At 41.3% G+C, this 25297-nt stretch overlaps 1 protein-coding gene across 4 annotated transcripts in view; it reads right to left on the bottom strand.

The window, feature by feature from the left end:
- APP (amyloid beta precursor protein) overlaps nucleotides 1-25297 on the bottom strand; it is a 147980-nt gene that overhangs the window by 20046 nt on the left and 102637 nt on the right. For all 4 annotated transcript variants that reach the window (XM_081199641.1, XM_081199643.1, XM_081199640.1 and 1 more), the window contains 5 exons: nucleotides 19887-20020; nucleotides 15657-15731; nucleotides 14167-14325; nucleotides 8354-8482; nucleotides 4849-4948 (listed from right to left, as the gene is read on the bottom strand). In XM_081199641.1, the coding sequence (XP_081055767.1) occupies nucleotides 4849-4948; nucleotides 8354-8482; nucleotides 14167-14325; nucleotides 15657-15731; nucleotides 19887-20020 (597 nt within the window). The remainder of the gene's footprint in view (nucleotides 1-4848; nucleotides 4949-8353; nucleotides 8483-14166; nucleotides 14326-15656; nucleotides 15732-19886; nucleotides 20021-25297) is intronic.

Below are 25297 nucleotides of genomic sequence, written 5' to 3'. Positions count from 1 at the left end.
AGGATCACATTTCTCACTGGCATCCAGTGACCCCAGGGCTGGCCCAAACCAGCAGCACACATTCACATTTAGCATCAATGCCAGCGCTCCCTTCATTTTCTAAATTGGGATAGAGGCTGCACTACGTGCACGCCTAGCGAGCTGGGATATCACTGTAACATTTCATTATGTAGGTAGCTAAGAAGTGAAAAGGGATACAGGAAGAAGCTGAAAAATAAATCCTGTCAGCAAGAACACCCAAGGAATGGATTGTTTTATAATCCATTTAGTGATAAGCTGAAATGAGCAGAAATTATTTGAACTACGCCATAATTAAGTTCTTGGTGCTTTCTTGGCTGCACATGCTTCTGACTATTATATTTCAAAATAAGCTTTTAATTTTGCAATTCTTATCTATTTAAGATGCTTCCTAGAATGTCAGAGACCAAAGTAGCTTCCCAATTTCAAGACAAAAGATGTTTCTCTACGAACAGTGCAATCCTATCCTGGTCTGTTCAGAAACCAATGCTCCTGGACTTCAAATCAAGGTCATTCCCAGGTGCACAGGGTAAGATTGCAACCTAACTCTCTTACATTCTCGAATCTTGTACTTACCACATTTCCACATTTCTTAATTGTTTTTAAAAGGCACTGGTAATGATCCAGAGCTTTTCTGTGCATTCATCACGGCGTTTTAATTAGCACTTTTCACCCCTTCATTTGCCTACCCAGTTTACCAAACAGGCAATACCTTTTTAAACTGGGACAAAGTGGCATTTCAGGAACCAATATGTAAATAAGGTGGTACATGGAGCTTGCGTTTGCAGGGATCTCCAAATTGAGACAGATACCTTTTCACCAGCTCCACTTCAAAGCTTGCTACACAATGATCCACTAACTTATTCCTCATTCCATTACAAATCCATCCGACACGGTCTGCACTCTTCAAGATTGTTTAGAATTTTCACCTGATGGTCTTATTTAGACACACCAATTTCCCCTTCTAGGCACCCTTATCATCTCATAACCAGTTCACGTTATTAAAATCCTGAGACATGCTGAGCTAAAGAAAAGACTTGCTACTGACCAAATTCACAGAGAAAACTGGTTTACTACCTCAGACTGCAGCCTTTCCACCGCATTATTTTGATGACACTGCCACTGGCTACAAAGGCTACCATTTCCATGTCTTTCTTTATTCCTTTTAAAGAAGTCTGGCTCCAGTTTTCTTGGAAGAAGTCTCCCTCTTGGTCAAGGTGGTCCACAAGACCCTAGAGTCTCTTGAAAGCAGCTATGCAGGGGTGCCTGCAAATCCTTTGTGCTGACAGACTGTCAGTCCAAGAAAACAGGATTTAGGAGAGGGAGGAAAGTGTGTGTATTTTCGTGTGCATATCTGTTTATCTGGGTCAGTGCAGATAAACTATTTATTTTACCTGTACTTTTACTACCAGGGAGTTGAGCAAGACAAAAGGGAGGTTTAGAAATGGCTAAAACAGCTGGTAGGCCTGCTCTGCTTAGAAGGTACAACGCTAGGATGTTCATTTCAGAAATGGTTCCAGGTTCTCCAAAATCCCACAACCAGGCTTGAATAAGCCCCTTATAAGTAGTATAGCCCAGCACGCTCTTTTGCATTTCCCTGAAGGTTTGGTTGAGCCTTTCTCATATCTTGAGCCTCTCATCACTCATGCTAAGCAACCCAACTCCAGAGAAAATTGGAAAGTCAGATCAGGGTGCCTAACTTGCACTGTTAGGGAGGTTTTTAACGTTTGATGATTTATTGTATTTTAAATATTTTGTTGCAAGCCGCCCAGAGTGGCTGGGGAAACCCAGCCAGATGGGTGGGGTAATAATAATAATAATAATAATAATAATAATAATAATAATAATAATAATAATAATAATAATAATAATTGCAGCCCCTCCAGAAGTCATTAGAATACAATTCCCATCAGCTGCACTCAGAACGGTCAGGATGATGGGAACAGCAGTCAAGCAATATATGGGGGTTAGAGGTTAGCCACTCCTGCTTAAAATGAACAGGTTCATGTCAACATTATTCCTCTGCTCTTGCTTTTATGTAACATAAACTTCCCAAAGCACTTTTAAAGAAAGATACAATCCCTGGGCTGAAGACACATTTTGGTTTGTTTGCTGTGTTTTCACCCGTTCACAGAAATGGCATCTGTAGCAGAAATCTTTTCTGAATATGTTCAGGCAATTTCCAAAGGGCAGAGTCATTCATCATCTCAGAGAGCACAGTAGAATTTGAAAGTATACCAACACTTCAGTCTTCTATAATGTCAAAATAGATTTAATAAAATAAAATCATCCTATGAAGGTAATGTGTGATATAAAAACGTCATCAAGAAAAATCAATTGCTTGGATCCTAAAATAAATTCACTTGAGAAAGTTCAGGAAAGAAAAGAAAAAATTCACCTGTACCCATGAGAAGCTTCTCCAGAGCGTCAGCGGGTCTTCTTGAGCAACGTGGGAATGGAGTGTGGGGAGGAAAAGATGATGCACTTTCCTTCCATGAACTTCCTTAAGTTAACTTTAGATCCATGCCTGATTTAGAGAGATTGTCTTATGGCATAACCTCCCCCACGACCATCCAACACTGATCAGGAGAGCTTCCTGAGCCTCAGAATAAGTCTTTCAGAGGGCATGAGTGGGAATGCAGGGAGTAGGAAAACTTCCTTCCGTGAATGTTTTTAAGTCAATGGATTCAAACCAGTCTAAATATTTTTAAATGTTTGCATTTTCTAGCCTCTTTTCTGAGGTGAACATCCCTCAAAGTGCACATCTCCCATTGCTTGCACCAGTTCTGCCAACATGCCCTCCTTTTGTCCTGATTTGAACACACTGTCTCTCCCTGCACTTTTTACCAACCTGAAAGAAAATTGACTTTGCAGCAGTCAGAGACAACCACCCCTAAATTTCATATCAGTTGAGTTTATTTGATAAAGATTAACCCGTGACTACTTATTAGTATTAGTAAAGGTAAAGGGAACCCTGACCATTAGGTCCAGTCGTGGCGGACTCTGGGGTTGCGGTGCTCATCTCGCTTTATTGGCAGAGGGAGCGGCATACAGCTTCCGGGTCATGTGGCCAACATGACTAAGCCGTTTCTGGCGAACCAGAGCAGCACACGGAAATGTCTTTTACCTTCCCGACAGAGCAGTACCTATTTATCTACTTGCACTTTGACGTGCTTTCGAACTGCTAGGCTGGCAGGAGCAGGGACCAAGCAACAGGAGCTCACCCCATCGCGGGGATTCGAACCGCCGACCTTCTGATCGGCAAGTCCTAGGTTCTGTGGTTTAACCCACAGCGCCACCTGCGTCCCATTAGCATTAGTAGTATGCAATAATTCTGACAACTTTCTCTTGTCCGTGACCACACTGCTTTCATGCATTTGGGAATAATTCTGATTCTTGAATAGCAGACCATTCTCCCAGCTCAAATTAAGTATGATAGCTGGGATAACATAAATCAGCCTTCCCCAACCTGGCATCCTTCAGATGTTTTGGGGGGGACTGCAGTTCCCATCATCCCTGACCACTGGGCATGGCTGGCTGGCATCAATGGGATTGGCAGTCCAAGACATCTGAAAGACTCCAGGTTGAGGGATGTTACTGAAACTGTTTCTGTTAATATCTATTAATGAACTGCTCATGTTGTTCCTTTGCTACCAACTCTCCCCTAATTTTATAAGAACATAATTTTAAACTTTGCTTGTGGTGACTTCACCTTTAACTAGACGATATTTCAAATACTTTAAAAAGGTGGGGGGACCCCAAGGTTTAGCAGGATCACCAAAGATAACCACCACTGAAGTGTTTAAGCTGCAGTAACAAACATACAGTTTGGATAGCAATTGTATGAAGAGCTGAGTAATGGAGCGAAACCCAGCATCTGTTGAGACAAATATACTCAGCAACCAGATGCAAGACGGATGTTCATAGTAGTTCCAACCATCACTTAAGTACAGAAATCATATATCCCAGTCATTTATTAATAATATAGTATTGCTTATTGCCAAAAATTAGCTACCCTAAAGTATGGAAATGCCTTTGGAAATCCATTTGCATATTTTGAAATGAAGGCTAATTCATACAACATTTGCTAAGAACTGTCTAACATTTGACTATAAGGGATTAGGTCCTGCTGAAGGGTAGCTTATTACCATCACTTATTTAATGTATTTTATCCCACTCTCTGAGCGGCTTACAAATGATCAACAATAAGGTTTGCAATCTAAAAGGCAAGTCACACAAAAAAGGAAAGACTGGGACGAAGGAGGGAAATAAGTCATTTCAAGCACCAGCTCTTTGTTAATATAGTTTTATATTTAAAAAAAACCTCTTTCATCTGCTGTAATGCTTTTAAGCTACAAATAGTTTTTTATGGCTGTTTTAAATAATTTTAATGTTGCACTTTAGTGAGGTGTTGTAACCCAACTCAAGAGGGCAGATACCCTGAATGGTGGTCTAGAAATCCATTAAATAATTAAAAATGTGTACCACTTTTCTGTCCACAGCAGAACCCAGTTCACTTTAAGAGTTTTGCATACTTAGGGAAGAAATATAGGAAAAGTATTCCTGATTTCAAAGCACGACCCATTCAGGGTGGTTACACAGATAGCAGTTATTTCTCTTTACACATAGATTCCCTCCCAGCAAACCAGGCACAGAATGTGTTGCATTAATTTTTCCCCACTCACAGACTTTTATCACCATTTTAATGTGAAAGCTACCATCCACTCTTAATACTAAAGAACCAAGTAGTTTTTAACTCATCCTTCTCTTCCCGCCACCCACCTGCTACAAATGACAACAGACCTCCGAGCAAGAAGTAAAGCAACTTACCGACTTCATCCTGAATCTCCTCAGCAACCGCTGGCACATTGTAAAGCAAGGAAAGAGACTGGTTCATGCGTTCATATGTCACACGTAGGTGTGTCATAACCTAAAGAATTTTTGGAAAACCCCCCCACAAAAAAACAAAATCAGTTTGCATCTATGTAGCATCTTCCACCCCAAAAGGTCTGCGCAAAAAAAGGTGTGCTTTGATCAGACGTCAAAATGTATACAAGTGACAAACCAGATGAAACTCAGAGGTTGGCCATTCTACCACTTACCACCGCCCCATGAACGCCACATGGCATTGCAACTGCCAACAGCGCCTCCCTTGGTCAACACCTGACAGGTCCACATGAGAGATGCTCCTTCAGATGTTTTGGGATCAAATAGTTCATCAGGTCAGCATAAGCACTTTGAATATGCAGGTCTTTAAAAACTGGTGTAATATGTGCCTGGCCAGGAGTGCTAACCAGCACCCTGGTGGCTGCATTCTGCACAAGTTGCATCTTCCAAACTGTCTTCAAGACCAGCCCCACACAGAGTGTGTTATGATAGCCCAGTTTTCAGGTTATTAGAACAAGGATCACTGCAGCCAAGCACTCTCTATCCAGGAATGGCCATCGTTGATGAACCAGCCTGAGCTGGAAATAAGCCACCGGAGCCACCTGGGTCTCAAGGGTCAATAGCAGGCCAAAGAGCACCTGCAAACTACTAACCCAATCTCTCATTGGGAGTGCCACATCATCCAGAACAGGTTGTCTCCTCACTTCCCAGATCCGAGAACCCACAACACATATAGAAACTCCATCAAAATACAGGCATCGCCACTCCAACTCTATATTTTCAGAGAACGAGACAATTTGCGGTCCTGTCAACCTTATTGATTTTGTAGTTGAAAATCCATTAAGAAGTCACTAAGTAATTCACTCCTGTCATCCATGTCACAAAGAGGTACGGTTCTGTGGCAGATGTCTTCAGTGGTACGCTTTGTAGCTGTTCCCACCCATGTCAATGAGGATTAACTCTCATTAAAATTGCCTGCAATAACTAACGTCAGCATGGCACACAAGGTTGGGAACAGGCAGGTGAAGGAATTCCTAATCCATGTTCAAAAGGAACAATCACTTGCATGGGCTGGATCTGCCTGCCTCGCTCTGGGGACTGAAGGGAAGGTGAAAAGGATAAAGGGGATGTTCCCAGATAAACAAGAAGCAGCAAGACAATTTTAACCAAGAAAAGACAGTTCTTTCCTTGCAAGAGCAGAATGAACTTCTGCTTGTACGGCGGGACTTTACCTCTCTCCTCCTCCCCACACACCATCAAAATCTGCTCCAGAGGATTGGGAGAGCTTCCAGAGCAGATTTTGGGGGTGTGTGGTGGCTGCAGTGGGTGCAAAGAGGGATGTAAAGTCCCACCACACTAGTGGAAGTCAACTCACACATTACTGGATCCAACCCAGAGTTTTATCTTCCCTATCAGTGACTGACAGTTTGCCGAGACTGAAACTTCAGGTGATTCCAGGTCGGCAGAATCCTATGCTCCCATGGTTATTTTTCTTAAACTTTACGGATTCTAGGGATTGAAGCAGAAGTTCTTAAGAATTTTCAGGCGCTGTCTGCTATTTTAATTATTCTATATTTTCTTTGCCAGTTTTTAACTCCTGCATAAATGTGTGAGGGTATTATTAAATCTTTGGCACACAGTCTAGAAAACTCCCTGTTAGGAAGCATCTAATAAGAAATTACAAATGGAAAGAAAAGAATTTTCTCAGCAGTACAGAGGTGTCCTTGGCTGCAGAGATAACTGAATGGTAAGCCTCTTTGTTCTACACCAGTGTTTCCCAACCGGTGTTCCGCGGCACACTAGTGTGCCGTGAGACATCGGCTGGTGTGCCGTGGGAGGAAGTCGGGCGAGTCGGGCGGTGAGAGGCGGCGGCGGCGGCGAGGATCCGCGTCGAGCCGGGGGCGGCTCCGCGGTGGTGGTGCCGAGCGGCGGGGCAGCGCGCGCAAAAGGGAGGATCCCTTCCTGCGGACACACTCTCTACCGAGACTTAGAGAAATCAACCTCCGGGAGAACGGGTCGCCTCCGTTCTGCCTTCAGCAGCCCATCTCTGCCTCCCAACCGTCTAACACTTGGTTACTCCTTCCGAGTTTAGCTCGCCGCCGCGCCGCGTTCCTCCTCTCCTTTCCCCGCCGCCGCCTCAGCTGCCCTCGCTCTGCTGCCTCCTCCCACCCCGGCAAGGGGGAGGGAAAAAACTTTCGCTTTTGTGCGTCCCTCCCGGCGTGACGCTGCGCGCTGACGTCACGGGGCGGGGCTTTAATGGTGGTGTGCCGCGAGATTTTTTTCCGGCTAACAGGTGTGCCGTTGCCCAAAAACGTTTGGGAAACACTGTTCTACACAGTATGCCACCAGGCCATCAGAAAGCCCTTATTCACAGCACTACCGCATACTCACAGAGATGGGAATATTTAAGTAGTCCCTACTGCACAAGTTGCTCAATTGCTTGCGAAACAGGTAGGCTATGGCAACACACCCCTGGCACCAACATGTGTGTTTTGCATCCAACCAGTTCACCCATGGAGCAACATGCATCAAACGATTATTGCTTTAATATGCATAGCCTGGGATTTTTGGCAGCCTGCTAGAAATGTCTAAATCGACCCAGAGGGGATCAGAATGCTGAACTGCTCCTAGTTTTCCCCATGGAAATGCCTCTAAAATGGGGTGTCCTGTAAAATGGGATGCCTCATGAGAATACCATTACAATGCAATAATTACTGGGGTGGGCCACATATATTCATAAGCGGTGCCGAGAGGTCACAATAATGAATCAAGGAAAATTGTTGCACAATATAAGGACATATACAAATATATATATAGTCAGAGAAATTGAATGCAGAGCAGCGTGCAGGTAACTCGCAACTTACACTTACTTTACCTATGCAATAGCAGCTATGCATGGGTGGGAACAAGCAAACCCACTCTCCATTTATTTATCCCACCACCACCAACACCAGTGCAAAGCTGTGGCTGTGGGCATACCTGGCTTTGAGAAGGTGGTGCCTAGTAAGGAGGTGCCAGGCTTTTGGGAAGGAGGCAGGGACTCTTAAGATCCTGCCAGAGCCCTTGTACCTCCTTCACAAAGCTGGGTAACCAGCCCTCCATCTTGCAGAGGGCCTGGTTACTGGCTTTACACAATTTTGCTTACACACACACAATGGCCAAGGTGGTCACCCCCGTGTAAGTTGTGAGTTACCTGTACTACAAAATCTATGTACAAAGCCTGACCTCTTAAAAATTGTTATAAAAACCCCATGATCCTACTACCTGACAGAGAGTATCAAATATTTAGCAGGTATCATCATACAAAGAGAGATACTAGTTGACATTAATCGACTGCAAGCTTTGCAAACTTTTTTTTTAAAAAATGCTCTGCTTCTTAATTTATCAGTTTTAAGAAATCAGCATGCGCACACTAATAAAAGTTGGGGGTCTCTGATGGACATGTTACCTGAGATCTGATCTGGGCGGCTTTTTTGGGATCCACCATACGGACGTGCTCAAAGTGCTTGAGGGTGTGCTGCCTATCTTTCTGCTCCGCACGCACGTACTTCTTCAGCATGTTAAACACGTGTCGAGGCTGCGGAAACAAAAATCAAACAAGCCCACATATATAATTCACAGACCTCAGAGCAGAGTGTGATTCAAAGTCATCTCCAAGGAACACGTAAAGCCTAAATTCTAAGCGCTAAGGACACTCAGCCTGCTGAATTAGACCAATGGTCCACCTAGTCCAGCACTGTCTTCTCGCAGTGGCCAAACAGATCCCTGTGGGAAACAGGCAAGCAGGACTTGAGCACAACAGCACTCTTCTCACGTATTTATATATATATATATTGCATTAATGTAACATTTTTATATGCAACTGTATTTTTATGTTTTGTTTAAGCTGTCTTTGTTGCTTCTTTTTTGTATAGTGCTTAGAGAGAGCAAAAATTATTTACCAAAATAGTTGTGATTCAGGTGACCAAGTAGCTTCAGGTGGAAGCAGAGCACAGCCATAATAGCTAGTAGCCACTGATAGCCTTATCCTCCATGAATTAGTCCAATCCTCTTTTAAAGCCATCCAGGTTTGTGGCCTTCGTGGCCTCCTATGTAAGTGAGTTCCATAGTTTAACTATACACTGCATGCAGCAGTAATTTCCTGAATCTTCTACCGTATTTCAGCTTCACAGGATGACCAAGAGCTCTAGTCTTATGAGACAGGGAGAAAAACCTTTCTCTCTCACTTGCTCCATGCCATGCGTAATTTTATAAGCCTTTATCATGCCACCTCTTACTTGCCTTTTCTCTAAACTAAAAAAGTCCCCAAAAGTCACATCACTGATTTGTTAAACAGGATTATGATATCAGCAGTTTTATTGTGAGAGCCATGTGGTGTAGTGGTTAAGAGCGGTAGTCTCGTAATCTGGGGAACCGGGTTCGCGTCTCCGCTCTTCCACATACAGCTGCTGGGTGACCTTGGGCCAGTCACACTTCTCTGAAGTCTCTCAGCCCCACTCACCTCACAGAGTGTTTGTTACGGGGGAGGAAGGGAAAGGAGAATGTTAGCCACTTTGAGACTCCTTCGGGTAGTGATAAAGCGGGATATCAAATCCAAACTCTTCTATTTTCAGTTCCTTTCCTAATGATCCGTCACATGATTTTGACTTTTTCACAGCTGCCACATACTGGGTTGACATCTTCACTGAGCTTTCTATTTTGACCCAAATGTCTCACTCCTGGTCACTGACCACCAATGCAGACTCCATGAATGTATATGTTTAAAATTAAGATCCCCGCCCTCCGCAACATGCATCACTTTATACTTGTTTACACTGAATTGTATTTGCCATTTTACTGCCCATTCATTCAGTTGAACAAAGTCCTTTTGGAGCTCTTCATAATCTCTTTTTGTTTTAATGATCCTGAATAATTTATAATTTATAATTTTTGTTTTGTTTTTTAAAAAAACTGGTGTTACATTGTCCACTTTCCAGTTTTCAGGTACGGAAGTTGATCTTAGCGACAAGTTACATATTTCAGTTAGAAAATAAGCAATTTCATATTTGAGTTATTTGAGTAATGCTGAATTCCACCCAATACATATAAAATATTAATAATCCAAATGTTGCAGTATACAACAGCTGGAATGTATTTGACAGAATTATTTTGTAAATTAAAATAAAATGTCTGTTCCAGGTTGATATCTAAAAAGCCTTTAGGATAGCATCTGGTCAAGTATTCTCAGCTCTGTCCTGTCATATCCTCCAGCACATTCAGTTTCCACTGCTTTTTGTGCTGCATAACTGCATTAAGTAATACAATTACTCCTTTTTTGAATAAGCACCACAGTTATGTACATGTGCATTGTTAGATGTGCTACTGTTTGATCTACAATGCTTTACTCTAAACAGCTCTGAGAGCTTTGTTACAGACAAATAAAGGCATTTAATAGACAGAATTACATGGTAAAAGGGATTGCTTTGGGCACAGCAAATAACTCACACTATCCAGGTTGATTTTCTAGGTTAGTTCACAGCAGCAGCACAATGCCACAAGCTGCAATACCATGCATTTTCCTTGGAATGAAGGACAACAACTGTAGTTTTGTCAAAACAAAAACTGTTCAGCACATTTTTTAAAGAAGTTTCATTTGAGCAATAGCATAGAATTTTAAGCTGTACTGATGTCTCTCATGAGCAGATAAGATTCTTGAAATCAGAACTGACTGTGCTTACATATAACCAGATTGGGTGGGCAATTAGCAATTCAAAGATCCAAGAAAGCAGAGGAACTTCTGTGTGTAAAAGCAACCCAAATTCAGTTTCTCAAGGTTTATTTATGAATGAGATCACTCAAATTCAACATTTTTCAAGAGTCATCTTCTGCTGCTTTCATTACTAAGGAACGTATTTCACGTAAGTTTCTAGTTCTACAGAAGGTTACTTCCCACAAAGAGGAAATAATACTAATCTAAACAAATTTGTAATTTACAATATAGGTAATTAATTGTCAGTTTTCCTAGTTATTCTCAGTGAATACTAGGATTTGGATTGTGTGCAATGTAAACATTTGATTTTAACCTGCAGCTATGGAATTTAGGATGCCAAGGAGGAAGCTCACATCATACAGGAAAATGTATAGAGATGTGTTGGATTCATACAGAGCTGCACCTATAATCTAAAATCATGGTTCTAGGATCACTTTATAAATTTTGAGATTTACCTTGTAAAGTAACAAATGCTTAGTCCTCTTTGATCTTTGCAAATTTCATTGGTGGTATTAAGGTTAAAGTAAGGATTCGGAAGATAAGACGGCAACCTCTCCAAAACCTGATATCCATTTGTAGTATAGAAGATTAAGTTGGTTCTTTCCTCAGGATAACTTGTGGATACAATGGAACCTTGGTTTTCAAGCATCTCGGAAGCCGAACGATTTGGAACCCGAACGCCAAAAACTCGGAAGTAAATGCTTCCGTTTTTGAATGCGCTTCAGAAGTCGAATGGCTTCTGAGGCACGTTTCTCCATTTGCTCCATTGAAACTGCCAACCTCTCATTGCACCTCAGTTGTCAAACAGTCTTCCGGAACGGATTACGTTCGACAACTGAGGTTCCACTGTAATATATTTTCTGTACAGTGTACCTTGGTTTACAAACTTAATCTGTTCCGGAAGTCCGTTCTTAAACCGAAACCATTCTTAAACCGAGGTGCATTTTTCCTAATGAGGCCTCCCGCCGCTGGTGCCCTTCCACTGTTTGTATTCCGTTCCTAGACTGAGGTAAAGTTCGCAAACCGGGACCAGTTTTGTGGAGTTTGTAAACCGAATCTTTCGTAAACAGGACTGTTCTTAAAACGAGGTACCACTGTATACTCATTATGTTCTTTTCCCAACCTGCTGCCCTCCAAATGTTTTGGACTCCCACTGCTATCAGCCACAGCCCACATGTCCAATGGCCATGGGAGCTGTAGTTCAACATTCCTGGAAGGCACCAGACTTGGGAAAACTGAATTAGAGTACAGTTTTTCAAGTACAAAGATAAGGTTAACTACTGATAATGTTAACTACTGATGCTAGCACTCATTGCAAGAATTACACAACACCAATACCTTTGTTTGAGTCATTGACCTTTGTGGTCAAGTCTTTGCTGCCTGATGAAATAAAATGCATTTAATAGCAACCCCACCAGCTGCCTTTCCATTTGGCTGCAGAAGAGTTCTGTGTTAATTTTTAAAGGCTGGAAAGAACACACTAATAGCAGAATCCAGCTCTCCACAATGTAGCTGAAAGTGAATAGTGAAACAACCTTGCTGAAAATAAGCAAGTCTTGATCTATTCAGAGCTGGGATGGGAAAGATGGCTGCCTGCCACGGATGCATTGCAGGGGGTTGGAATAGATGACCCTTGTGGTCATTTCCAATTCTATAATTCTATGAAACTGGTTGGGAACCCTATTTATCCCACCTTGGGTCCAATGATGCAACCAACTGGGAGACCATGACTGATGAAAGAGAAGTATTTTAAAATATACTAAGCTATTTTGGATCTCTTATTCTCCAAAATGGATAACTGCATCAGCCTCTATCAAAGATTAAGTATGCAGCATCTATAATTATTGGATCAATATTGTGTTTTAAATATTTATAAGCACATGCAAAAAATTCCAGATATGGTTTGTCGCTATCCCACCTGTATGTTGTGTGTCTGTGTGAATTAAACAACTGGGGGGAAAACATTACTCATAGAAACCAGCAGGGGCTGTCTGAGCTCTATAAAATAACTTCCCACATATACAGAAATTATTTTCACTCATCTTATTAATCTTTGTCAGAAGACATATTCGTTTTTACAATTCTGACTTTCCTTGTTTACACACATTATACAGTATGCTCATCAATTGTGATAGGTATCCTAAATTATTGATTACCGAGACTGACAAATTTCTTGCTAGTCTCACATCAGACAGAATCGTAATTCTCAACTAAATACACTATAAATAGTAGTAACACCCCCCCAAACCCACATCTTTGTGGGCCTACAACTTCTACCTACATATTTCTTCCTCTCCTTCTATAGCCTAATGTATCTTCAGAAAATGCAGAATAATTTTGAAAATATATTTAAGTTCTTGCCTCTCTACATTAAACTGTTTGGTTCTGACAGTGCACAAGTATTCCACTCTGCAACTCTTCTATTTCTATCCTAAATATCTGTGCTTGTGCTATGTACCCACAAAACTAGCATGACAGGCTTTGTAACACCATGGGTGCTAAATGTACAATGCCAGGTTGTTGCATTATTATTTTAATCTGGAAAAAGCAACTTGGGGGTGGTGGTGTCCAGTCATGACCCTTTCCTTATCTCACCATGGTCCTGAGGGCAGCCCTCCCAATTAACACCAAAGGGTGCAAATTTCCAGGTGTAACAGTATCTTTGGAAGGTGATTCCATCAGCACTACGGACGGGAGGAATGGAGCATAAGAATGCAACATCAAGTCACATGTAGTTTGGGTACAGCAGTTGGTATGCTCCATCCTAAAACAGTTCTATACTGGTTCATCAAGTCGCTGGGTAAGATCAGCTTTTCTCAGAATTTTTCATTTGCAAACCACTTGAAAATTCCTGGGAGTCTCAGTGGACTATTAACAAAACTTTCAAACCAAATAAGAAACCTCAGTTGCTATCAGGATTGTCCTCACAGGTATGACTAGAGCACACACTGGCAGAATTTTCAAAAGTTGTGCCACTTGTCACAAACACTGGTTAAGATTGATTTAACCCTCAGGTTCAACCCCCGTAGCACTTTTACAAAACTGTGTGAAACAAGTAGTGAATTGGCACAGGAAATGATTGCAGTCACATTCATACCATGTCATATGAGGGAAAAGAAAACAAGGTTGATTTGTAGCACATACTGTATTTTGGACAATATATTCTAGTGATTTCCCAACAGCAATAGCACTGAACTTTTAAATCCATGCCGTATGTTTAAAGGAATGGTATCATTATGTGATCTCTGGTGACTTTTAAGAGATCTTTAAGAGAACTTAAGAGAAGGCTCTCAACTCCATACAGAAGTACCAGGTGTACTTATAATCCCAAGCATGTTTACTCAAACGTAAGTCTCAGTGGGTTCAATGGGGCTTTTCTCACACAAGTGTGCTTGGATTCGCTTAGGTGGAGACTAAGCCCCACTTGGACAGTGGAACTTACTTCCAAACAAACAAACATGCATAGGACTGGGCTGCTGACCTATGCTTATGCCAATCCTTATTTTGCTTACTTTGGGAGGGACAGCCTGCAGAGCAGTGATGTAGTTCTCCAGAGCAACACGGCGACGGTCATTGAGCATGGCTTCAACTCGTGCCATGTGAGTCTCCACTAGCTGCTGTCTCTCATTTGCAGCTTCTTGTTCCAACGATTCCACCTTCTCTTGGAAGTGCTGTTGTAGAAGAAACACAAGTTGTCACAAGACAGCAACAGGAAACTTGAAACCAGCAGATGCCACCCAACTGATTCTAAAATATCCCATTTTTAAACTGACTTGGAATTGCACTGAATAAACTGGGAGCTTCTGGCATTTAGCGTTTCCTGCATTTCTTATTATCGGGTGCTGCCAATCTTTCCCACTCTCTAAAAATCATGGAAATGACATTTCCGCATGATCCAGTGATGTGGCTTCGTTTCCACTTGGACAGCCAACAACATAAAAATTGCTTGAGTGTGCATAATCAAGGAAAGAGAACCCATTCTTCACCAAGCTAATGATCAAAAAGCACAGATATCTTTTTCGTTTCCTTTCAAAAAAAGCAGGTAATTCTAAACTGAAGGGTTTTTAAAACAAACAAGCAAGGAAGGAAGCAAAAAAACTGAAGAGGTCCCAATGAACACTCAGCTACATGTTAAGCCTGCTGGGCACTAGTAGCTGGACATGTCAGGCACTGACAAGGGCCCCAGAGGTTCAGCTCAACCCCTCACAGGCCTGACTTGCCTATGTTGCCACTCACTGCCACCCCATTGGGCAGCTGTTTTAGCAGTGGATGAGTGATGGTACTCCTTCTGGATGGGAACTGAGGCGTGTTGCTGTGTTGTGGCAGCAATATATAAAAATAAAACCATGCAGCTGTGTGTGTGTGTGTGTGTGTGTGTGAGAGAGAGAGAGAGAGAGAGAGAGAGAGAGAGAGTGTGTGTTCAGTGTTAAGGCCCCATCGGTGTCACTGTACAGATGCTCGCCCTGATCTTAAGTTTGGAACCCAAATACCCAACAGGCACACAGAGTTTTGTATGCACAGTGGTTAAGCTCAGACTTCTTCACAGCTACACCTCACAGGTGATGGGTACCATATCATCTTCATCACAGAATTCAAAGAATATGTAAAGCATCCATGTTAAGATCACAAGGAGCCTCCACCCATGCTTCCTTCAAACTATAAAGATGTGGCAAATTGCACTGACAGGGCTGCAGCATGACTGAACATGGAAGTCCTGACTCACACATTTTTCAAATTACATGGAGAAGGTGTAGCAGTATCCATCTCCTTTTCTCAAAAGGACGATCAGCTGTATTGGTATCGTATGACCAGGATTTAAGCCACCTAGACTTGTGAAGGCAGATTCCACATTGTGTTGAGGGAGTGATCTCCAAATTCACAGGACAGAACAAGTAACCCTACATTTTCAAACCTCAAGGTAAACGCTGGAACTCAGTTTGGCTACACATTTATTTTTATTTTGCAATCCTAATTGGTATGGAACTTTCCTTTTTCTCCTTACCTGGATGACTGCCTTTTTATCAGCCTTTGGCAAATTCTTTGCTTGGTGTTCTGCCTCCTCCCATTCCCTCATGACCTGCCCAGACATAAAACACAATACGAGCAAATTGTATTAGGTTCATACTCAGAAGGTGATTTGAGATTTTCTGGTGGTTGGAAAAATAAAATTAATCCAACAAAGCTATTTTGTGCTGGCACCCACAACACTTTTATCAATTTATGATTACAGGCACCCGATTTTTATTTTTACAAAAAAAGCAGCATTGTTTTAGGGTGTAAATTTTTAATTATTAGCTCATGTATCCTCCCAATAATGAGCACAGAGCAATAAAACTAAATGTAATGTATACACTGCCTCTCAAGGACAGGTTTCAACCCTGCTACTCTGTCCACCCCACCAAGCTAACTATGACCAATATGAAAATAAGTCAGGTTTTAAATGGAAAGCTGGAAAACAAATGGGCAAAAAATGAGTTTCCCTTCAATATACCACTTGCTGTGAAGTGTTTTAGTTTTTCTGCAGCAATGGCATACGGCTAAGATCAAACTGACAAGCAAAATAACACACTTCTGAAACTCTTTCCCACAATTAGCGCTCTGAATTTTAAGGTCCTTCACAACAGGCCTTTTCTTTTTTGAGGGGGCAGAAACTGAACAGTTATATGAATTAGTGAGCAGATTCTATTACATATTATGCTCAGGGATTATGAAACACAGAAGGCAGATGATTTGTGAAACCATATATTAAGAGATCAGGTTCTTCATTCCCTAAAAATCCTCTCCCCCCCCCCCCGCTTAAAGACCAAAGTACCTTGAACATTAGTGAATCTATAGCATTAATTTAAATATATGTGTGATCTGTGATTTCATCTAACATACTTTTTAAATATAAAAAAGAAAGCTTAAAAGCAGCCAAGGCATAGGGGAAAGAAGACTGAGACTGTGGGTCTGCTGTAGCTTTATTTTTTGTGTATGTATGTGTGTGTGTGTGTGTGTGTGTGTAGATAAGTATATAGATGATATATCTGAAGAAGTGTGCATGCACATGAAAGCTTATACCAAGAACTAACTTAGTTGGTCTTTAAGGTGCTACAGGAAGGAATTTTTTTATTTTGACTATGGCAGACCAACACGGCTACCTATCTGTAACTGGAACCATGGAAGGCACCACATTGAGCCGCATGAAATGGAAGTCCATCCAGTGTATCTGAAGAAGTGTGCATGCACACGAAAGCTTATACCAAGAACTTAGTTGGTCTTTAAGGTGCTATAGGAAGGAATTTTTTTATTTTGACTATGGCAGACCAACACAGCTACCTATCTGTATATAGATGATAGAGATAGATGATAGATAGATAGATAGATAGATAGATAGATAGATAGATGATAGATAGATAGATAGATAGATAGATAGATAGATAGATAGATAGATATAGATAGATGATAGTGTGTGTGTGTAGTTTTGGAGGGGAATGGGGAGGTTGCCTGTTTTTTGTTTTTTTTTAAAGGGGGTACAATATTTTGCCTGTTGTTCTGGAATGGAGGCTGTAAGCGCTGGAATTTTTTTCTTCAGTGAACCTGCTATTTTGTGGTAGCTTTGTTAGTTTATTAGCTGTGCCTCCAAAATGGGGGAGTCCTGAACTAAGAATCCATGCAGATACATCTTTTGTTTTTGTTACACTAATTACAGACACTGCGGGTGGGGGTGGATAACTGGGCTCGCAGTGTGTGGTGTTTGCCACAACCACCCCAGGCACAACACACACAGCTAAATGTCACTGGTGCCAATGGGTACTTTTTAAACTAAGCCTCATTGCTGTGCACCCCCAATTTTTGTGGTGTGTGTGTCTGGGCAAGGAAGAGACAAATCTCCCTTCCCTTCCTTGCTGTGAATCTAATAAGAATCATTCCCTTGTGGCTATAATTTTTTTAAAACTAAACAAAAGATGAGCTGAATGCTATGAAATTAAGCTTAACATATAGTTCAACCTTAATTTTTTCCTTTACCATGAATTATGATATTTGCATTCACACCCACCAGTTTTGCTTGCAAATGCTTTATGTACTGTTGCTTTAAGTACAATTCTTCACACAATAGGTTTTTCCTTTTGTCTTTTTAACCAACCTTCAAATCTAAAGTGCACATGGCTAACACATTCTGTGGAAATTAGCATTACAGTGGTACCTCGGGTTACATACGCTTCAGGTTACAGACTCCGTTAACCCAGAAATAGTAGCTCGAGTTAAGAACTTTGCTTCAGGATGAGAACAGAAATTGTGTGGTGGTGGCGGCGTGGCAGCAGCAGGAGGCCCCATTAGCTAAAGTGGTGCTTCAGGTTAAGAACAGTTTCAGCTTAAGAACGGACCTCCGGAACGAATTAAATACCACTGTATTGCCAATGTGATAAGACAGTATTCGGCTTGAGCAAGTTTTCAACATCTCTCATCCGCTCCTCAAACATTTTAACTATGAGGAAGGTGAGATTATAAAATGGCAGGTCATGAGGCTGGTCTGAAGAGATGCAAATTGGGAGGCCCAGAGTTCACTCTGGTGCAGGGATGATAAATACCCTGCAGAACTTGAAGAGCATGGTTATCTTTAAAAAAATAAGACACTGGCCCAAGCTGTTATTTTAGCAGGCTATGTTTTTGTCATCAGTTAAATCTGAATGGTCTATTTACTCTAGCTGGTCAGAAAAATTCATCAGCTTCTGCCAGACACCATCCACATACATAAGTGTCACAAGAAAAGGAAAAATAAATACATTTTGGGTTTTCGTTTTTTGAAGGTCACGGATTTAGAAATAATCTATTTTTTCAAAAAATCATCTGTGGGGGATGGACAGACCCAAGTGATAGAAACAAGAATAAAAATCACTAGATTAACATGCATTCATTGAAGAAGGGCTCCCCAAGAACCATGAAGTTGTCCTATAAGTGCTTATAAAGCTATTCTCCTTCATTGAAAATACAAAGCTATCACAGCCATACAGATTTATGATACTTCAAAGACTTGGCTGTTTCATGCCGAGAAAATGACAACTTCTGGGCTGAGATTTAAAGAAGGCAGCCATTTCAAAGTCAAACTGTTCTCAGAATTCAGGACACACAGCATGATATAATGCAGGGAAATGGATGGGGAGAAGAGTTAACATATGCCATCCATTATTATCAAGGCATATTCTAACCACACCAACCCCATTGTACTTCAAAAAGGAGATTTTAGATTTTATCCTGAGTAGGTGTTCTACACAGCGAGTTTTACGATTATCAGCAGTTCTGATATGTCTGAGGGAAAGGGCATATGGAAAACACCTGCCAACCATGAGGTAATTCTCAAAAAAGCAAAACAAAAACCCCGAATGTCTCTACTAGTTATATGAAGAACACTGTAAAACCTAAGCAAGTGTTATGGCATGACTGCCAAGAGATTGGGTATTCTGCCTGCGCAGTTGCTACATGGCCAGTCCTGAGAAGAAGAGAGCTATTTGCTTCAGACCACAGAGACAGCTGTCCGGAATGAATTTGTATGAGGACATGTTAAAAGAAGCTACAAAGCAGGCAAGCTTGTATGTCCTAGGAATAAAAAACTGATAAGGTGAAATCAGTGTGCATGATAGGGTTTTACTGATGCTTTCAATGAGGATTAAAAACAACAACAAAAGTCTATACAAAGATTTGAAAACCCACCACCACAAACCCGTAACAATCAGGATCTCCTTACCCCTTTCCTAGAACAGCAGTGCACACATAACATTAGAGCTGTAAATGTTTCAGAAGAGGACAACCAAGATGGTCAATGGGACAAACCAATTCCCCTTTGAGGAAAGGCTAAAATGGGGCTTTTCAGTTGAGAGAAAAGGTGAGTGGAAACAGGTGAGTAAAATTATGCAATGTGTGGAGAAAGTGCACAGGCAATGAAATACAGTCGCACAAACATTAGAGGGCATTGTTGCATGTTTCCCACCCACCCAAACATCCTTTCAGCTCCAAATGTCTCACTGCACTTTGCACAGAACCATAATAGAATTCCTAAACTGGTTCTATGAAAAATGCAAGTCTAATATGTACCACTTTTCTTTCACTGCATGTCAGTAGACTGACTGTCAACAACAACAAAAACTTGTGTAGTAAATTATGCAAAGAGAGGTCTTCTGACCCATTTTAGGGAGGAGAAAGGATATCAAGCTCCAATAGGAAGATCAGTTTATAACACCAACTTGCTGCTCACCTGAGACATTCTTTCACGGTGCTTGGCTTCAAGCCTCTCTTTTGCTTTTTGGAAATGGGAATGCTCATTCTCATCACCAGGTGTCTCCAAGTACTTGTCAACAGCATCAGGAGTGCTGGCAGCTGTGGTGGGAACTATGGATGGGGATTTACAAAAGGAATAGAGAGGCAAAAGGTTCACTTTAAAAGTGAAATATAGAAGCATCTGTACACTTCCAGTATACGACAACTATTTAAAGCAACTAGCTACTAGAGGAATATAAAAAGAGGATGGTTCATAAAGAGAAGATTTTGCTTCATAGCGGGGGGGAAAACCCCACACAGATAAAAGATTTTGCCCACATTAGGAATTAAGAAAGCATGCAAAAATTCAAGTTATTCCAGTTGACGTAAAATATATAAACAATCAGAAGAGGCAAGGATTTTAAAACTAAGTACAGTACTGTGTTCTGAAAACAAACATGTGCCCCAACACACATGCACATATTTCAAAAACATCTCCAGAGGCAATTTAACTCCCGAGCCATACTGCCAGTCCAGAGGGAGCATATTACAACTCTGTTCTACAAAACCCTTTTCTTACACATAACTTCCAACAACACATTTGCATTTTCTGACTGTTCTATACACCTAACCATTTTTATCATCATGTTAGAATTGCTGACATATACTTTGGTTCTATGTTTTCTATTTTACTGGGAGACGGAAATAGTGTACTAACAAAGATTTGATAAACTGTACGCAGCTCCACAAATTTCTAACTTCCAGAAAAAGGCCACACACTTCTGTTTCTCATTATATGACTGACATTAACAATTCCTAATGGTCAAATGCCAAACTTCACTGCTAATAATTTGGGGTTTGACCAAACTTTCTTTTAGATTTAAGTGGAATTAGGAACAGCCAAAGCTGCCTTATAGGCTACCTATGTTCCCAGGAAAGGTCTTTAAATTCCCCTGCTACTTAACCCTTTCAACTGGAGTACTAAACCTGAGAGTTTCTGCAGGGAAAAATATGTTCCTGACTACCACTACACTACAATAATTTCCCAAAATACAGATAAAAAAATCAAAAGCTTATTTAAACATGAAATTGTAATGTGTACACATGCAGATAAGCACTCAAAGTGTCTTCCCTGGAATTTTATTTCCCTATATTATTGTTTTTCCAAAACTCAAAGTGTATTTTAAGCCCTTTTGCAGCTTTCTGAATTTTCAAGAACTGATGGAGGAGTAAATTTTCCAAATATAAGAAATGAACATGAAATGCATTTGACAATCAATTTAAAAAATGCATTTCCAAACTGAAAGATGCTAAATATTTCACATTTCAGTGTTTCTGCAGAAGCTGTTAGATAGTTGTATGTGGCACAACCCATATATGACCATTTTAGAGAACCTCTGAAGGCATAGGACATACACAAATTAGAAAAGTGTACATTCTTGTGAGCATGCATATTTGAGTACAACTTCACAGTTTTAGTTTCGAAGACAATCAGTACCAAAGACTTAAGGTACAACTACTTGTGTGGTGGCTATTTCTTTAGAAAGACTCAAAATTATCTGCAGAAAGTGCCACCCAAATTACCTATCAACAATAGAAAAGTTCACAGAAACATCTCTCTACTGTCACTATTATAGGTAGGATGACGACGCAGGTGTTGTATCCTGCAACTGTTGACAGAAAGGTTATGAGTTCCCTGTTAGACAAACAGCTAGTTTCAGCATAGAGTCTATGTTAGGAATGGTACCAATACTAATTGAACAAGTGGGACTGCACAAGCTGTAGCCGTGTCTAGCGACGGCAAATTTCTGTATGTTGCACAAAGCAAACCACATCAATTTGAGGCATGTCCAATTTGTACTGCTAATATTTTCCCACAAGGCAAAAGAACCTGTTTCCAAACTGATTTCTGAGAGATAAATGCACAGCCCCGGCTCACCCCACTGGGGAATGCAGATGGCTTCTTCAAAAGAAAGCACATCTGAGGCAAAGCTATCACATTTTGCTGACATCCAGACTACAGTACTTTGCACCCGGAAAAATATTAAGTCCCCTTGACAAAAAAAAAAGGAAGAAGGAAAAAAAGAAGTTGCAATGAGAAGTGTTTGCACAGCAATCTTAGGCACTCAGTGGTTAGTGCTTGCGAAACTCGTGATGCAATGCTTTCCATTTGGCGGTCATGTCATTTTCTGACTTTTAAATTTCAAACTTTTTTTAATAGAAGCTGGCTGCTCCATTATCATCCCTGAAAATAGAGCACACTGCAAGTACAGCTGCACCGGGGGTGGTGTGGGGAGGTAGAGGCAGTTGACCCCAGGACACTACTGTATGGTAGCAAGATGGAAGGACTGGTGCAGTTCAATACTTGACTGCTGCCTGGGGCAACTGCTGTTCACTTTAGGCAACATATTGCATAGCTGTGCCAGAGAGCAACGTAGTCCTGACAAGGAAAGAATAAGAGGCAAACGAGATGTGTCAGCAGCAGATCAGATTGCTTAACTTTTTTGCTTCCCCATTCACATTTAAGGAGGAGAATACAGGGCCATAGAAGAAGAAGAAGAAGAAGAAGAAGAAGAAGAAGAAGAAGAAGAAGACGACGACAGGCTTGCTTCCAAGTGGCCTGCTCTCCTACTCCCACAAATGTCTTTCTTCCGTATGAGCTCGCTTCCAGCACCAAAGACTATGTGTGGGATGTGGGCCTGGAGGGTGGGTTGGATGGAAGATAGTTTAGCACAGGGATGGGAAGCAGGTGACCCTCCATATGTTATTTGACTACAACTCCCATCATCCCTGACTGACAGGTGGGGCTAATACCAGTTGGAGCACCAACATCACCCTACACTACTGTCTCAGAATAAACATATCTTTCACATCACCAAGAACTGGTTCACATACTTGTCCTTTACAAGGTGAATCTAGTTTGATACCCAACAAATTTATTCTGTCCTTCAGATTAGGGATTAGGAACCTGTGGCCCTCTAGATGTCGAAGGATTACAGCTTTCATCTCCCCTGACTGCTGACTGAGGTTGATGGGAGTCCAAAGCACATGGAAGTTCATGGGTTCTCCACTCCCAATTTAGCGTCCCTAAAAATATCAGCTAAAAGCAAACTGAAAATTGGATTGGACAATGTGTGTCCTGAGGCATGCACACCCCACACCCCCAACTATTCACAGAGCACAGGATGTGCACATCTGCATTATGCCCTTCAGAAGTAGGGCTAGATGAACAAGCTCACCTGGAGTCAAACCAACAGAGCAGTTGAACTGCAAGAACAGGGAAGCCCTGAAATTCAGCAGCCTCACACAATAGCATTTCTTTCAAAGCTTTCTTTCACTGTCTGTTTTCTTATCTTACATGCTAGCATTAATTCTGCATCCTTCTTAGCACCAAGATGCTAAGGAAGCTCTAATTTGGGACATGTGCTGGGTTTTTAATACAGATAAAAGGTAAAGGTACCCCTGCCCGTACGGGCCAGTCTTGACAGACTCTAGGGTTGTGCGCTCATCTCACTCTATAGGCCGGGAGCCAGCGCTGTCCGCAGACACTTCTGGGTCACGTGGCCAGCGTGACGAAGCTGCTCTGGTGAGCCAGAGCAGCATACGGAAACGCCGTTTACCTTCCCGCTAGTAAGCAGTCCCTATTTATCTACTTGCACCTGGGGGTGCTTTTGAACTGCTAGGTTGGCAGGCGCTGGGACCGAGAAACAGGAGCGCACCCCACCGCGGGGATTCGAACCGCCGACCATGTGATCGGCAAGTCCTAGGCGCTGAGGTTTTACCCACAGCGCCACCCGCGTCCCTTTAATACAGATAGAGCACATTAAATACATAATGTCTTCTTATTGCATGACATTGATTGTAGTTGGGGGGGGGGGGGAAGCTATGTTATGTAAATCTTAAGAGGTTGCTTCAACATCAATTCTGTGAATACATTCCAAACACAACACAATACATTCTTGCTGTAAAAATGAGCATGTTTATGCCCTATGTAAAACCCAAAAGAAGCCAAACAGACAAATGTATGTTACTTCTGCCCACCTCCTTTTTAAAAACTGGGTTAAATTGCTAGTTTAACCTCAGACTAGCTCATATGTCTGTCTCGCTTTCTGACTTTACCACGCTTTCCATTTTAAGGGTGATGGAACAGGATTTTAATGCAGATAAGTCCAGCGTGATTTTTATTCTCAGCCGCTCAACGGCACCTAGCTAGTTGTAAATTGGCTTGACTGAGTACTTTTTGTCACCTGCATCCAGGGATCAATATCAACTCACACACCACGGGGCAATTTCAAACTGACATGCACTTGAATCATTGCAGCAAAAGGATTTACTACTGTGTGGATTAATTACAGCTCCTCGTTCTGCCACTGCCATGGCACTAGTCCATTGCAGAAATGTGCAGACTCGAATTAAATGCTGTAGTATGAGGCTTAACCTTCAAGCCTCTCAATGAAAGATATTTTAGCCCAACTAAATGCTAGTTTAACTACTACAGTTGAAGAGTCCATTTTCAACAGATAAACAATACTCAAAGTTCTTTATGATCGTATTTGTCAAAATGACACTGCTATATAATCATTACTGTTTGCTTGTTACAATCTTTTCCTGGGAAACAAAAGTAGGGACGATATATTTCAAAGACAATCCTGTGATCTTGAACTCTGAACCTAGGTTTTCAAAATTCAAGTCTCTTATTCTTTTCTTCCCTGTTCTCTTAAAACTATGTGTATGAACCAAAACAGTTATTATTATTATTACTGCTGAAACTTCATAAAATAAAATGTTTAAAGCTTTTAGCCTCTGTAGCACTTCTGGGTAAGGAGAACACACTCATAAGAACACTGTTAGAGAGGGTAATTACTCTTTAAAACAATGCACCTGCAATTAAAAAAAAAAACCTGTTATACAGACCTAATATTTCCAAGCAAGAATACTGTCTAGACTATTCCACTATCAGCTATAAAATGGTTAATGCCAACAAATTTTAAGATATTGCTAAACCACTCAACTCACTAACGAGACTGGGAAAATCCCCAAAAAATTGTGTTTCATTTTCTGGCAGCTTGAGGAAAACATCCGAGCACTAGAGATAAGGAACATTTTCTTTTAAATAGTTTCTTGATTTTTCTGGAACTGGATGGTGCCAATAAAGAAACAAAAACTGGCTTGGCTGGATTCTCGGAGGAACAAAACTTAAGCAGAATGCAAACCTGGTTTTTCTGAAAATTAACTGCAAAGAGAGAATCAGGGAGTTGTCTGTGAAATCACTAGACAGGATACACCTTGATTTGGCCAAGAAGCAGTGCCAGTTCCTCACTCCATCAGTACACAAGAGGTGATGTGTTCAATGCTCTTATGTTGCTTGCCAGGTCTTACAGACAGCAGATGCATTTGGGACATTGTTAG

Source organism: Podarcis bocagei (genome assembly GCF_964188305.1).
Source record: "Podarcis bocagei genome assembly, chromosome: 6".
Taxonomy (NCBI): Eukaryota; Metazoa; Chordata; class Lepidosauria; order Squamata; family Lacertidae; genus Podarcis; species Podarcis bocagei.
The sequence above is the reverse complement of the archived record's forward strand: the minus strand, read 5'-3'. Positions and strand labels throughout refer to the sequence as shown.